The sequence below is a fragment of the Spermophilus citellus genome (genome assembly GCF_964194105.1).
Source record: "Spermophilus citellus genome assembly, chromosome: 18".
Classification (NCBI taxonomy): domain Eukaryota; kingdom Metazoa; phylum Chordata; class Mammalia; order Rodentia; family Sciuridae; genus Spermophilus; species Spermophilus citellus.
Window position 1 is genome coordinate 17,230,288 of NC_138200.1, and position 13,535 is coordinate 17,243,822.

A 13,535-nucleotide genomic window follows, 5' to 3' on the forward strand; every position below is an offset into this window, starting at 1 on the left:
CATACATCTAAGTACAGCTAATACTTAATCGTAAGCATTTACCTAGGGGCCAGGCACTTATATTAGAGCTCACATAGTTCTTACAACAGGGACCACCACAGGGACAAAGGGGCGGATAAATTCACAAGTTTAATTCATAATCTGTTATCTGCTAATATCTTCCCATACCCCTCCCCACTAAATCTGTGGGACGTCCCTCCATACCCCACCTTTTGTGTGTGTGTGTGTTAGTAGGGATTGAACCTAGGAGTTCTCTACCTCTAAGCTACATCCCAGCCCTTTTATTTTAGGACAGGGTCTTTTGCCCAGTCTGCGCCTACACTAAATCAAATCGACCAGTGAGTGAGTGCAGACCTCATTTTTCACATGGAAGAAATTCCTTTAAAAAATTATCATATTCCTGACTAGTGGAAAAATTATATTTATGGGCTGGGGTAGTGGTTCAGTGGTAGAGCACTTGCCTAGCATGTGTGAGGCACTGAGTTCGATTCTTAGCACCACATATAAATAAAGGTCTACCAACATCCAAAAAAGATTATACTTGTGACAGTGGAAAAATATGAGAAAAGGCTGGCCTCCTCCATTGTTTGGGCCTGGGGAGGCAGCCCGAACATTTTTCTCATCCCATTTAAAGCCTTGCCTGATTTCTTTTCTGTTGTCATTGTGTCAAAAGTTCCTGTCTCCTGTATCAAGTGCTATTATTGGTCATGCAGGAGGAATACATACATATTCATTCACTCACCTGGGGTTTGAACCTGGGTAGTTGGTGTCAGACTAAGGTGAACTCTTCCTCACTAAAGCTATTACCACCTCTCTTCAGCAACTCAGTTATCCCAGGTTTGTAAATGGCAGAAATCAACTCAAGGACTATTGTTAGCATGTGAATCCTTAAATTTAACTCAGCTACCAAACAAAAGCAGCTTTCACTATTACTTTATCACAGGGATCAGGTTTCTGATCAGCATGAATAACCAAAAGGATTACTACAGACCTAAAATGATCGATATTTTTATTGAAATGCATCCCCCCACACTACCTAGCAGATTTGGTGATTTTATTCCTCTTTGCTCCATGCCCACAACCTTATTAATATAGAATTTACTAAAAAGGTCAGTAATTATCTGTTTTTTTTTAAACTACCAGGCAAAGGCTGTGTTCACCGTGTGTTTCCAGCATCAGACCTAATATACTGTGGGGCCTCAAAACTGTGATTAAAAAAAATGTGAGGAGGGCTGGGGATGTGGCTCAAGCGGTAGCGCGCTCCCCTGGCATGCGTGCGGCCCGGGTTCGATCCTCAGCACCACATACCAACAGAGATGTTGTGTCCGCCGAGAACTAAAAAATAAATATTAAAAATTCTCTCTCTCTCCTCTCTCACTCTCTCTTTAAAAAAAAAATGTGAGGAAATTATGTTGATGTTCAGTCTTCCATCTGTACTGGGTTTATGAAATCAAGCAAGGTTCACTTTGCTCTCAAAGAGGGGAGGGTGGGCAGGCACGGGCAACTGTTGCAGGAGGAAGAGTTAGTGGATCTGGTGGAAGAAAATCCACAACTCCTTTCTGCTGCTTCCCCTTGAGGTTTTGGATCTAGTGACCCTAGACCATAGTTGAGGGATAAAGTCCATGGTCTTTTTGTTTTTTTAGGTATTGGGGATTGAACTCAGGGCCTTGCATATGCTAGGCAAACACTAAGCTATATACCCAGCCTTTTGCTTTTTTAAAATTTTTTATATTTTTGGTACTGGTAATTGAACACTCAGCCACTGAGCCACATCCCCAGCCCTCTTTTGTATTTTATTTAGAGACAGGGTCTCACTGAGTTGCTTAGTGCCTTGCTTTTGCTGAGGCTGGATTTGAACTCTCGATCCTCCCTCAGCCTCCCAAGCCACTGGGATTACAGGCGTACATCATTTAAAAAGCCTGTCCTTTAAAAAATTTTTTAAATAAAAGTGAATGAAAGGAGGCTGCCTAGCACAGGAATATGTTCCAAGGCACACTTTTCATATGTGGTATCTGCTGGATTGATGAATGCTCATCGATATGAGAAGTTAAAATGTGTAGATCATTTCTAGGGCAGGGTTTTTTTTTTTTTTTTTAAGAATATGGTAAAACTTCACACTGTCTTCTCCCATTTGCCAGCACAAAGTTGACAATTTTGAAAATCCCCAGAAATTGTGAAGCCATTGATAGGTGCTGGAAGTGTGAATAACCACATGGAAGTTACTAGCAATCACTGAGAACACCTGCATTGGACTGAGCACATAGAGGTTATTTGTTGTAGCATCCGGTGTCATGCCAATACTTTTTTGTGGTGTTGGAGATGGAACTTGAGGCCTTGCACATGCTAGGCAAGTGTTTACTACTGAACTACACACCCCAGCCCTTATGCCTACACACTGATCACCATTCCCCCTCCTCTGTGGGCACCCTAATATCAGTAAAGCGTAAGCATCAGGTCATTCTGTAAAGTGAGTCTCTAATCTCTAATTATGATCCAAGCTTTCATAAGCATGTCTGGGTTTCCAATTTGGAAATTATCTGCATGATCCCATCCACTGCCAGTTTACCATGTTGAAAACTGGAAGGTGTTAAAGCACACCTTGGAAGATTGTCTAGATCTTCCACGTCAGTTTGGCAGATCTTCATGCTTGTGAACCTTACCTGGAGCTCAGAGGTATGATTTTGGGTGGTCAGTGCAGTTATGGGGAGCACATGATTCTCTTGCCCCTTATTTGTCTTTCCCACGTCCTGCACAGGCAACGGAATTGGGGTCCCTCTTGGTGCAGTGAGCTGGCTGTGAAATAAAAGCTAAGAAAGAGAAAATGGCAAAGAAACCACAGGACACAGGAAGTAACTTTAGAAAGCAGGGGTAGGACGGCTCTCCGATATTAGTGATCCAGCTTCCACACTGGACAGAGAGAGAGCTGGAGCCTGCACTTGCTTTATTTATGTGGGGGAACATCAAAGGTATTTGCCAAATAAGATAGGAGATGGGCTGTCCAGATCCAATGCCCAATTATGGAGGAGCTAGGAGAGCTATCCTACTACTAGAACAGGGACAGAGATCTCACGCCTTGGGCAGTCTACACATGGGAAAACTGGGATCATTCTCAAGGAAGGACATAAGTCCCCCATGGCTCGGTACCGAGTAAAGGACCACTCAAGTAGCTTCATGGATGGCTTCCTACACTTTTGGCTTCATCATCTGGAGATGTACTCTGACACCCAGTTTTTAAAAAATATTTTTTAGTTGTAGTTGGACACAATATCTTTATTTTATTTATTTTTATGTGGTGCTGAGGATTGAACCCAGGCTTCGCATGTGCTAGGCGAGTGCTCCACCACTGAGCCACAACCCCAGCCCCTGATACCCAATTTTAAAGTGAGTCTCAGATCCTCAGTGCTGATTCTTATTCTGCTGGACACACTAGCTGAACTTGCTTGTGGTGCTGGTTGGGAAACTAGGGTTACCTTCTCCAATGCTTTAACAATTCCTTGACAGGAAAGGGTTCTAAGTCTTGGAGTCCTTTTCTAAAGTAACTTTGTTTTTTGTAGATGGATAACTTTATTGGTCTCTCTGTGTGGGTGCAAGTATAGATATGTATGTCTGTCTATCCCTTGCAAATGTTTGATGTCAATCTCTTGAGTGTTTTCTGTGTGCATGTATGTGGCTCCATAGTGTGTGTGGAAATTTGTATACACTGTTTTGCACGTGAACTCTGTTGTCTAGTCGTAGTCTATAGGCTGTCCTGTGTTTGAGGGAGCATCCAGGTATTTGGGGTGTCCTCTATCTTACTGTCCCTGCTGCTGCTTTCCCTTTCTCCAGAAGTTATAATTAAGTAATTGCAATAAATAAGCAGCCTAATTAATAGTCATCCTATGAAGGATCCCTCCCAGAAACTAATGAAGGTTATCACTGCACCTGCAGACACATGCATAGTGCAATTCAGGCTCCCCAGAACACACTGATTGCACATGCATGTCACATGCCTACGGCCAGGCTCTGTAATGCTATGAGGATAGGCTTCATGTCACTTTTAGTCTGTGGATTCTTTTCTTTAAAATATTAAGTGAACAGGTAAAGCCTCCACCCACAGGGACTGTGACAAGACTACTTGTTGGCCCTCACTGTCCTTTCTGTCTCCCTGCTTTTTTTTTTTTTTTTTTGGACCTTGGATTTAACTCTGGCACTTGACCACTGAGCCACATCCCCAGCCCTATTTTGTATTTTTATTTAGAGACAGGGTCTCATTGAGTTATCAGTGCTTCCCTGTGGCTTTGAACTCCTGCCTCAGCCTCTCAAGGTGCTGGGATTACAGGTATGTACCACAGCACCCTCTCCCTGCTTTTTTAAAAATATCTTTTTAGTTGAACATAGTACCTCTGTTTTATTTATTTGTTTTTATGTGATGCTGAAGATTGAGCCTGGGGCCTCTACTGCTAGGCGAGCACTCTACCACTGAGCCACAACCCCAGCCCTCCCTGCTTCTTTATACAGGAACTTTTGATAGCTGGCTAGAAACATGGCTGCCCTGAACAAAGACTACACTTCCCAGACTCCTTTGCAGTGTCACATCTAGTAATGTAGAAAAATTCTGACCAATGAACTAGGGATAGTTTGTAGTTGTACATCTTCCTTAAAGGCAAAGATCTCCCCTCCCCTTCTATTCTTCCTCCTGGTTGGAGCAGATGAGGTAGGAATCATGAGTAGATGGGAGAGCAAGACACAAGGAGATGGAAACCAGCCCTGAAGTGGTGTAGGGAGATTAATATATAAACTCTTGATTTCATGAAACTTTTTTTTTCTGTGGGGGAGGGACAGGGGACTGAACCCAGGGGGCTCTATTGCTGAGCTACATCCCCACAACTTTTTTTTTTTTTTTTTTTTTTGGTATAGGGGACTGAACTCAGGGGACTTGACCACGAAGCCACAGACTCAGCCCTATTTTGTACTTTCTTTAACGTCAGGATCTCAGCGAGTTGCTTAGTGCCTCGATTTTGCTGAGGCTGGCTTTGAACTTGCTATCCTCCTGCCTCGGCCTCCTGAGCCTCTGGGATTACAGGTGTGGGCTGCACCCACCTCCCAGAACTTTTCATTTTTTATTTTGAGATAGGTTTTCACTAAGTTGCTTAGGGCCTTGCTAAATTCTGAGACTGGCTTTGAACTGCAATCTTCCTGCCATGTATGGCTGCATGAGACTTTATATGAAAAATAATTAAACTCTCATCCTGTTTAAGCTACTATTATTTGAAGACTCTGTTAAAATTGCAGAACATTATATTGAATAGCAAAGGACAAAGAGCAATCATTTCACAGGCCTTTAGCTATTACTTGAAGGATAAAGACTTGCTGGGTGCCAATGTGTGCCCAAAATCTGAGTGACCAGGGAGGCTGAGGCAGGAGGATCACAAGTTACAAGGCTAGCCTCAGCAATTTAGCAAGGCTCTAAGCAACTTAGTGAGAACCTGTGTCTCAGATAAAAAATAAGGTCTGTGGATGTAGCTCAGTGGTAGAACACTCCAGTAAAGAAATAAATAAATAAAGTCTCACCCTACTCAAACTCTGCTTTGCCTAGGTCCTTATTTAATCCTTATTTACCCAGCTTCTTCATGCCACTTCCACATACTTCCCAGGTTTCTGATGCATTTAATGTACAAATCTCTAAAATCAAAGGGAGGGAAAAAGGTGAATAAAATTAAAACGAGGTCAGGAGCAGAGGGCCAGGGGTACACATGTAGAGAAGGGCAATGAGTGGCTGAGACAGGAGCTGGAACAGGGAGATGCCCTTCCCTGGGTGTCACATCTCGTCCAACCCATAGTCTTCCTCTGGGAAATCCCCTACTGTGACAACCGATGGCTTGACGAAGGCTCCATACTTGGGCTGGCATTCGAAGTAGCGTTTCCCATTCACACTGCAGAACATGATGGGGAAGAAGTGGTCAAAGGATCCCATGTGGCTCCCACTCAAAATGCAGTATGACATTATAACAGGCTCACTCAGCAGCATGCGTGGAATTACACATACATGTTCACATATGCATTCCCAGACACACATACACAGATGTCTCAATGGAACACTTGTTACCTGCCATCGTTTTTCCCTAATGGCTCATCATAGCGGACACCAATCCAGTAGCCAGGCTTGAAATCTGTGAGTCCTGCCCAGAAGAGAAATTCTGATGAAACCTCTGGACACATCTCACCTGGAATCTGTGCTTGCTCATCAAGGAAAGTCTGTCCTGATGAAAATCACTCCTTGCTACTTTGATTGCTTCCACCCAGGACCACCTTTATCTCCTGTCAGACCAAGATGGTAGCAGCTTTGCTGATCTCCTAGCTCCCACCCTGCCCCCTATTCACTTATCCAAGAGGTTTTGGGTTTTTTTTTTGTTTTGTTTTGTTTTTTTTGGTACCAGGATTGAACCCAGGGATGCTTAACCACTGAGCCACATCCCCGGCTCCTTTTTTAAAAATTTCATTTAGAGACAGGGTTTTACTAAGTTCTTAGGGCCTCACTAAGTTGCTGAGGCTGGCTTTGAACTGGTGATCCTCCTGCTTCAGCCTCCCAAGCTGCTGGAATTACAAGTGTGCACCATGGTACCAGGCACGAAGAGGTCTTTGTAAAACCTAAGGGGGCTGGGTTTGGTGGTACACATCTGTGATCTCAGTGGCTCAAGAGGCTGAGGCAGAACTTCAAGTTCAAGGGGGGCCCCAGCAAGACTTTTTCTCAAAACAAACTAAAAAGGATTGGGGATGTGGCTCAGTAGCAGAGTGCCCTTAGTTCAATCTCCATTCCCCCAGACACACAAAACTTAAGATGGGATGGCACTGCCACAGCTCTGAGAGGCCTCAGAATAAACATTGACATTTGACCTTGGGTTGCTAGGCTCCAGAACTCTTAAGAAATCAACTTCTGCTGTTTTAACCACTCTATGTGTGGTACCTGGTTAGGGAAATCCTAGCAAATTATGCACAATCAACAACAAAAAACAACACAACCCAATTAAAAATTGGGCAAAGGATCTGAGTAGACATTTCTTCAAAGAAAATACACTAATGGCCAAGAAGACATGAAATGATGCTCAACATTATTAGTTATCAAAAAGATACAAATCAAAAACATAATGTTCTACTTCACTCCCACCAGAATACCTAGAATAAAAATGACAGATAACAATTGTGTGGGTGAAGATGTGAAGAAATTGGAACCTTGCTGGTGGAAATGTAAAATGGTGCAGCTGCTTTGGGAAACAGGCTGGCAATTCCTCCAAAGGTTAAGCAAAGAATTACATGTGAGGCAAATTCTCCTCTTAGGTATAGAGAAATGAGAACATGTCCATGCAAAAGCTTACTATATGAGAATGTTCATACAGCATTATTCATAATAGCCAAAGAGTGGAAATGACCCAAATGTCCATCAACTGATGAATGAACAAATAAAACATGGTATATCTATATAATGCAAAATACTGATACATGCACAATACGGAAGAACCTTGAAAACAATATGTGAATATAGCCAAGGACTGCATATTTAGGATTCCTTTCATAGGAAACAACCAGAATAGACAAATCTACAGAGACAGAATGTAGATTAGAGGTTGGCTAGGGCTGGGGAGGTAAGGCTTCAGAAATGGGGAAAGGCTGATAATGGTTTTAGGATATCCTGTGAGGGTAACAGAAATATTCTAAAATTGACAACTAGTGATGTGGCACAATTCTCTGAACATACTAAAAACTAGTGAACTATATACTTAATGAGCGAGTTGTACGATCCATGAATTTTATCTGCGCCTCTCACTTTTCCACCATCAACGCTGGGTTGTCACTGTCAGCTAGAATTGGAATTTCCTTGAATGCCAAGGCCCTGGCATTGCCAACCTCAGGACAAAGCATAAGGTCTCAGAGACTCAACTGAATGAATGAATGGTATCTTGGGATCCAGGAATCCTGTGAGCCACATACCTACATACATGACAGTGCCCCGGCGACTGGCCTGTCCAGGTGCCCGCACCTCACAGCGGCTGCCCACAGAAATGGTGCTGGCTTGGGCCTTCTCCTCTTCGAGGCGCTGGTTGGTCTCGGCTTCTTGCTGTGCTCGCTCCTCTTCACTGTATCGGCCTACCTTGCTGCGCTTCAGGAAGGAGCGAACTGTGTCTGTGGGCAGGGTGGGGGACAGGGTCAGACCTGATCTCTGGGGATGTGTCTCTGACCTCTTCAGATAACATCCAGCCACAAGGGGCTAGAATATTCCATATTCACGGAGTATTTCTTCTAGGTGTCAGAGAGCTGTCCCCAAGCTCCATAAGTCTCCCACCATAGCTTTGATTTTCCCGTGACTCCTGGGGTCTCCCTACAATCTAGAAACTAAAGGGATACAACCAGCCTCCAGTCCTTCACATGACCCCATCTTTTATTATTATTATTATTATTATTATTATTTTGTACTGAGGAAGTAACCCATGGGCACTGCTTTACCACTGAGCCACATCCCAGCCTTTTTTATTTTTTGAGACAGGTTCTGACTAAGTTGCTGAGATTGTCCTCAAACTTGCAATCCTGACTCAGCCTCCCGGGTCACTGGGATTACAGGTGTGTGCCCTGTAACGTGACCCCATCTTCTTACATATCCCTCCAGTCTTAGGTTCACCTTCAGCCAGTCGCTGCAAGCCCCCTTCCTTCCCACCACACATTCTGACCCATCAGCAGAAGCCTGAACTGACTGCCATTCTGTCCTCTCCACAGCCCACTAGACTCTGTCCTTATACCCCATCTGCCCCACCCCATGCCTCCATCTGGCCCTGAATGCTCCCCACAAACCATTCTCCTGCATTCCCCAAAGGCCCCCTTCATCTTCCTAGGCCCTCATTTGCTTCCCCTCACATACTTAGGAGTCCCCATTCCTACCCCATGCCCTGTTCACCTTAATCATGTACCCACAGTCCCATGCCCTCATATGTACCCACAATGAACCTCACCCCTTCCTCCATCTTCCCAAGCCCTCTGCCTGATTTCTGACCTCCCTGTGATGGTCCTCTCAGTCCTACCTGGCTTCTTACCACACACCCTCATCCATCCCATCCCATCCCATGTGTTCTGTACCTTGCCTCTGGTCATAGGCTTCTTGAGAGAGCTCAAATTTTTCCACTTTGGACACGTCCTCATACTCTCCAAGGCGGGCACCACTGTGGTCAATGACCTGTGGTGAGGAGAGGAAGGTCAGCAGGAATCAGTCTAGCCAGGAAGGCCTGGGATGCTAGGGTACAGCTGCATGCTAGAGTACTCTACACACTCAAGCCTCTCCTGATTTGAAAAAGACACCTTCACCTTTATCCCAGCTATCTCCCCTCTCCTGAGCCCAGCAGAAGGGACAAGAGTAGATATCTACACTGGCCATCTCTCCTTTCTCCTCGCCATCCAAAACCCTGGAGGCTGGATCTGCCCCGAGATGTACCCTACACACTAGCACCCATATCACTGATAGCCCTGAAGTCAATGAATCTAACTGGCAGAGATCAGACCCGGCTCATAGCCCTCTAGGCAGTACATCTATCCTCTCTGGGACTCTGGGACCCTCACAGGATGGCCCCCATCTCCAGAACACCTCTTCTTGAGCTATTCCAAATGTTCACCCACTCATTGCTTATGGAGCTCCTCCAAAGGTACCCAAGAGGTCCTGAGCTGGGCACTGGGAACATGGTATAAAAAGAGACAACCCATGCCCGCAGGCAGTGCTTATTCTGCTGTGCTGGGGGACCCAGCCGTAAACAAACAGAGACATGGACTAAACACTACTTGATGGCCAGGGCGAAAGACAAAAATACAACAAAGAAGATAAGGAGCATGGGAAGGTGGCCAGGGCAGGCTTTCAAAAGGAGGGGATGTCTGAGCCAAAGCCTGAAGGATGAGAAGGAACAGCAGGTGTGAAAACCAGAAGCAGATACATCCTTGACCTTCTGGAGGAGGAGAAGTTGTTGTGGGTGCGGTGAAGGGAGCTAGTGGGAGAATGGGCAAGATAACAGATCACTGTAGACTTTGGGTTTTACCTGCATTGTGGTGCAGAGATGGCTCTCATATGGATCAGGGGTTCATAGGCTCTCTCTGCTGCAGACTGTTGGGGTAGGGATGGGAGCAATGAGGCCAGGGGAGGGGTTGGGATGTCCAGGAGGGAGGGGTGAAGGCTGGACCAGGGTGGGTGCAGTGGGAATAGGGGAAGAATTTAGATTAGGGATGATTTTGTAGGTGGAGCCAACAGGGTTTGTGACAGATTGGGAGTGGGGAAAGAGAGGGATCAAGGACAATCCTAAAATGTTTAGTCTGAACCACTAGGCTAACACGGCAAAATAAAAATGGTCCTTACCTCCGAGTCTAAGATCGCTAAGAATTTCTATTCCCTAGGTCATGAATTTTTTTAAAGTTTGAAAAACTGTCATTTTAAGCAGTGCATGTAGCTGATATTTACCAACAGAAAAGGAATTTTAGGAAAAAAACAAAATTCCCAGAGGTTCCAACCCTGGGACACTGTCCTTGAATAGCCTGGGATGTACCACATGGGTGTGAAGCCCTCTTGATTGAAGGTGCTGCTACCCACGACTGACCCCATTTGCATCCCTCGGCTGTAGCTGCCGGACAGCCCCAAGTCTCAGTTCTGTGGGCCCAGCAGAGTCCTGACTCACAACTGCTAGTCCTGCCCATCACTTCATCTGGACTCTTACAGTATCCCCCTCCTGGTGTCCCTGCTCCTCCTGTCCCCCAGTCTGTTCCTCATCTACAGCCCAAGGGAGCTCGTGAAAACCTGAGTCAGAGCAGGGCCCTTAGGCTGACTCCTTCCCAGTTCCCACTTTCTTCACCCACAGTCCGGCACCCACTGTGCTCCCTCCCACCTCAGGGTGTTTGCATGTGCTATGTCCTCCTGCCAGAGCACCTTTTCCCCTTTTTGGTTAACTCTCCCTTTTCTGTAGGTCTCTGATCAAACAGCACTCGCTCCAGGAATCCTCCCAGACCTCACTGATAGGTCAGATACCCCAGTATAGGGTCTCCCAGCTCCATGATCTCCTGCAAGGCCCTCAGTTAAAACTTACCTTTCATATTTGCTCCTGTGATCATTTGGCTAACATCTACCTCACACACTAGACACGGCTAAAACAGGACTCACAGCTATACTCCTGGCACAATATAAATGTTCAATGAACAATTATTGAATAACAAAGGACAGAAAATAAAGAACCGTACTCTGGGCACATGAACTTCTAGAGTCATGCAGACAAAATGAAAAATTCTACCAATATTTCATGTTTAAGAAAGTATATTTCATCCTGAAGTTGAGTTTTGTTCTCTGCAAAATGAGGATAATTATATCATCTTCTCGGTCTTTTTTTTTTCTTTCTTTTTTTTGGGAGGTGTACTGGTAAAGCACTCCTGCTTTACCAGTTCTTATTTTTTATTTTGGGGGAGGGCCTTACTAAGTTTCCAAGGGTCTTGCTAAGTTGCTGAGGTTGGCCTTGAACTTGCAATCCTCCTGCCTCAGCCTACCAAGTTTCTGGGATATAGGTATGCGTCCTGCACTTGACCTCTTGGTCTTATTTTGTAGAGTCAACTCATCATCCAACAGTGATTCACTGAGTATCCTCTGTGCCAGGCATTGTTCCAGATGCTGAGGACACAGCAGTGAAACAGAGTGATGAAAATTTCCACTCTCCTGGACACTCAAATCAGGGAGACACAAAATAAACCAGACCAATGAGAAAAATCCAGAGTATGTCAGAGAGTGATAAGAGCTATGAGCAAAAATTTAAAATATACTCAGATGCAATGACAATATATCTGTAATCCAAGCAAGCTTGGGAGGCTGAGGGAGGATTCCAAGTTCAAAGCCAGACAGTAAGCCCCTGTGTTGAAATAAAAAAATCTAAAATAAAGAACAAAAAGGGGGGAAGGGATGAAATTATAATTTTATATTTAGGCACATGAAGGTGTCACTTGAAAAGTGACTTTTTTTTTTTTTTTTGGTACTGGGGATTGAACCCAGGGGCACTTTACCACTGAGCTAACCCCCAGCCCCTTTTTATTTTTTAATTTTGAGACAGGGCCTCACTAAGTTGCTTAGGGGCTTCACTAAATTGCTGAGGCTGTCTTCAAATTTGTGATCCTCCTGCTTCAGCAACCACAGTTGCTGGGATTATAGGCATATGCCACTTTGCCCAGCAAAAGATGACATTTTAAGTAAACATAAGAAGAAAGGGGGAAGCCATGTGGACATATAGAGAATTATTCATGAAGAAAATATAATAAATATAATACAGCACATGCAAAGGCCCTAAAGTGGAGTTCACCTGGGATGTCTAAGGAACAATGTGCCAGGTAAAGACTGAGGTGGGAGAGGGGAATGCTAAGCAGAGAAAGAACAATGTAGGCACAAAGAGGTCCTCTGCATTCTAGCTTCTTCCAACCTGTCTAGCCTCATTGCTCACAGAGGCTCACCTCCTGCTCTAGAACTCTGTACACTTTTTTCCATCTACTTGGGCATGCCCCTTCTACCTCTTTGCTCATCCTTTAGGTCTCAGCTCAAATGTCCCTTCTTCCAGAAAGCTCTTTCTGAAACCTCCAGGTGGAGTCAAGTAACACTTCTGGGTACCCCCAGTTCCCTAAGCTTTTACTATCCTAGCACAGACTACTCTGGGTTGTCACTATCTATTGGTGTCTATCTGTGCTGGACTGGGGATGCCATGAGGGCAGGGCTTATATGGGTTATTACACAGGGCAAGCACAGCAAATATTTGTTGAGTAAATGAATTAATGAGGTATGAGATCCCAGCTGGGTGGCCTCACATGGATGCGGCAGCCGTCATCTACAGGATAGGAGCCCAGCAATGCATCCTCCTGATCCAACTTGCTGTAGAATTTGTCATCAACTCCATACAGCTCCAGTTCCATGCACGAAGCAGGGCTGCCCACCACCAGCTCCAGTTTACACTGCGGGGATGAGGAGAAAGGGTGTCAGTGACCCCATCATCTGCCCTGAGGCTCCACCTATTATTAGCAACCATCACCCTATCCCTGCTTCTCTAAAAGACCATACAGGGCCTAGGAGGTTCTGAGGGGCCTTCCCGGCCCCACCTCTTCTACTCTAGCTCCTGCCTTCTGGAGCATCGGGTTTTTCTCTGGACTCGCCCCTACTCTCTGCAATCTCAGATTCTCTCTGGCCCCATCTGCATAGGCCAGGTCTCCAGGCTCCGCGACCTCAGAAATCTCTAGCCCCGCCCCCTCCATTCAGGCCCCTCCCCACCTTCGGGAAACCCCGCATTTTTTGCCCCACCCCTCTAGGCCCCGCCCCCCAGTCACACCTTAAACTCAGCGATGGTGAGACTCCGACTGTACCGCTTCTCAGAGCGGAAACTGTTGAGGGAGCTGCTAATGAAAACGGTCACTGTGGGCGCCGATATTCCCGTCACCTCCATTTCGCCGCGCCTTGCAGTGGCCTGCAGCCCGATACAGCCGTCTCACACCGGCTCAGCCGCCGCTGCTTCTGGGATACT

General features: G+C 45.5%; 1 protein-coding gene across 1 annotated transcript; it reads right to left on the reverse strand.

Annotated features, from left to right (window-relative positions):
• Nucleotides 1–4,784: 4,784 nt before the first annotated feature.
• Nucleotides 4,785–13,534, reverse strand: TBCB (tubulin folding cofactor B). Its single transcript, XM_081273999.1, has 6 exons — nt 13,344–13,534; nt 12,829–12,972; nt 9,103–9,199; nt 7,966–8,157; nt 6,086–6,158; nt 4,785–5,912 (listed from the first exon to the last, which is right to left on the reverse strand). Exons 1-6 carry the CDS (start codon nt 13,455–13,457, stop codon nt 5,798–5,800), a joined length of 735 nt encoding a protein of 244 aa, XP_081130125.1. The 5' UTR covers nt 13,458–13,534; the 3' UTR covers nt 4,785–5,797.
• Nucleotide 13,535: the final 1 nt, after the last annotated feature.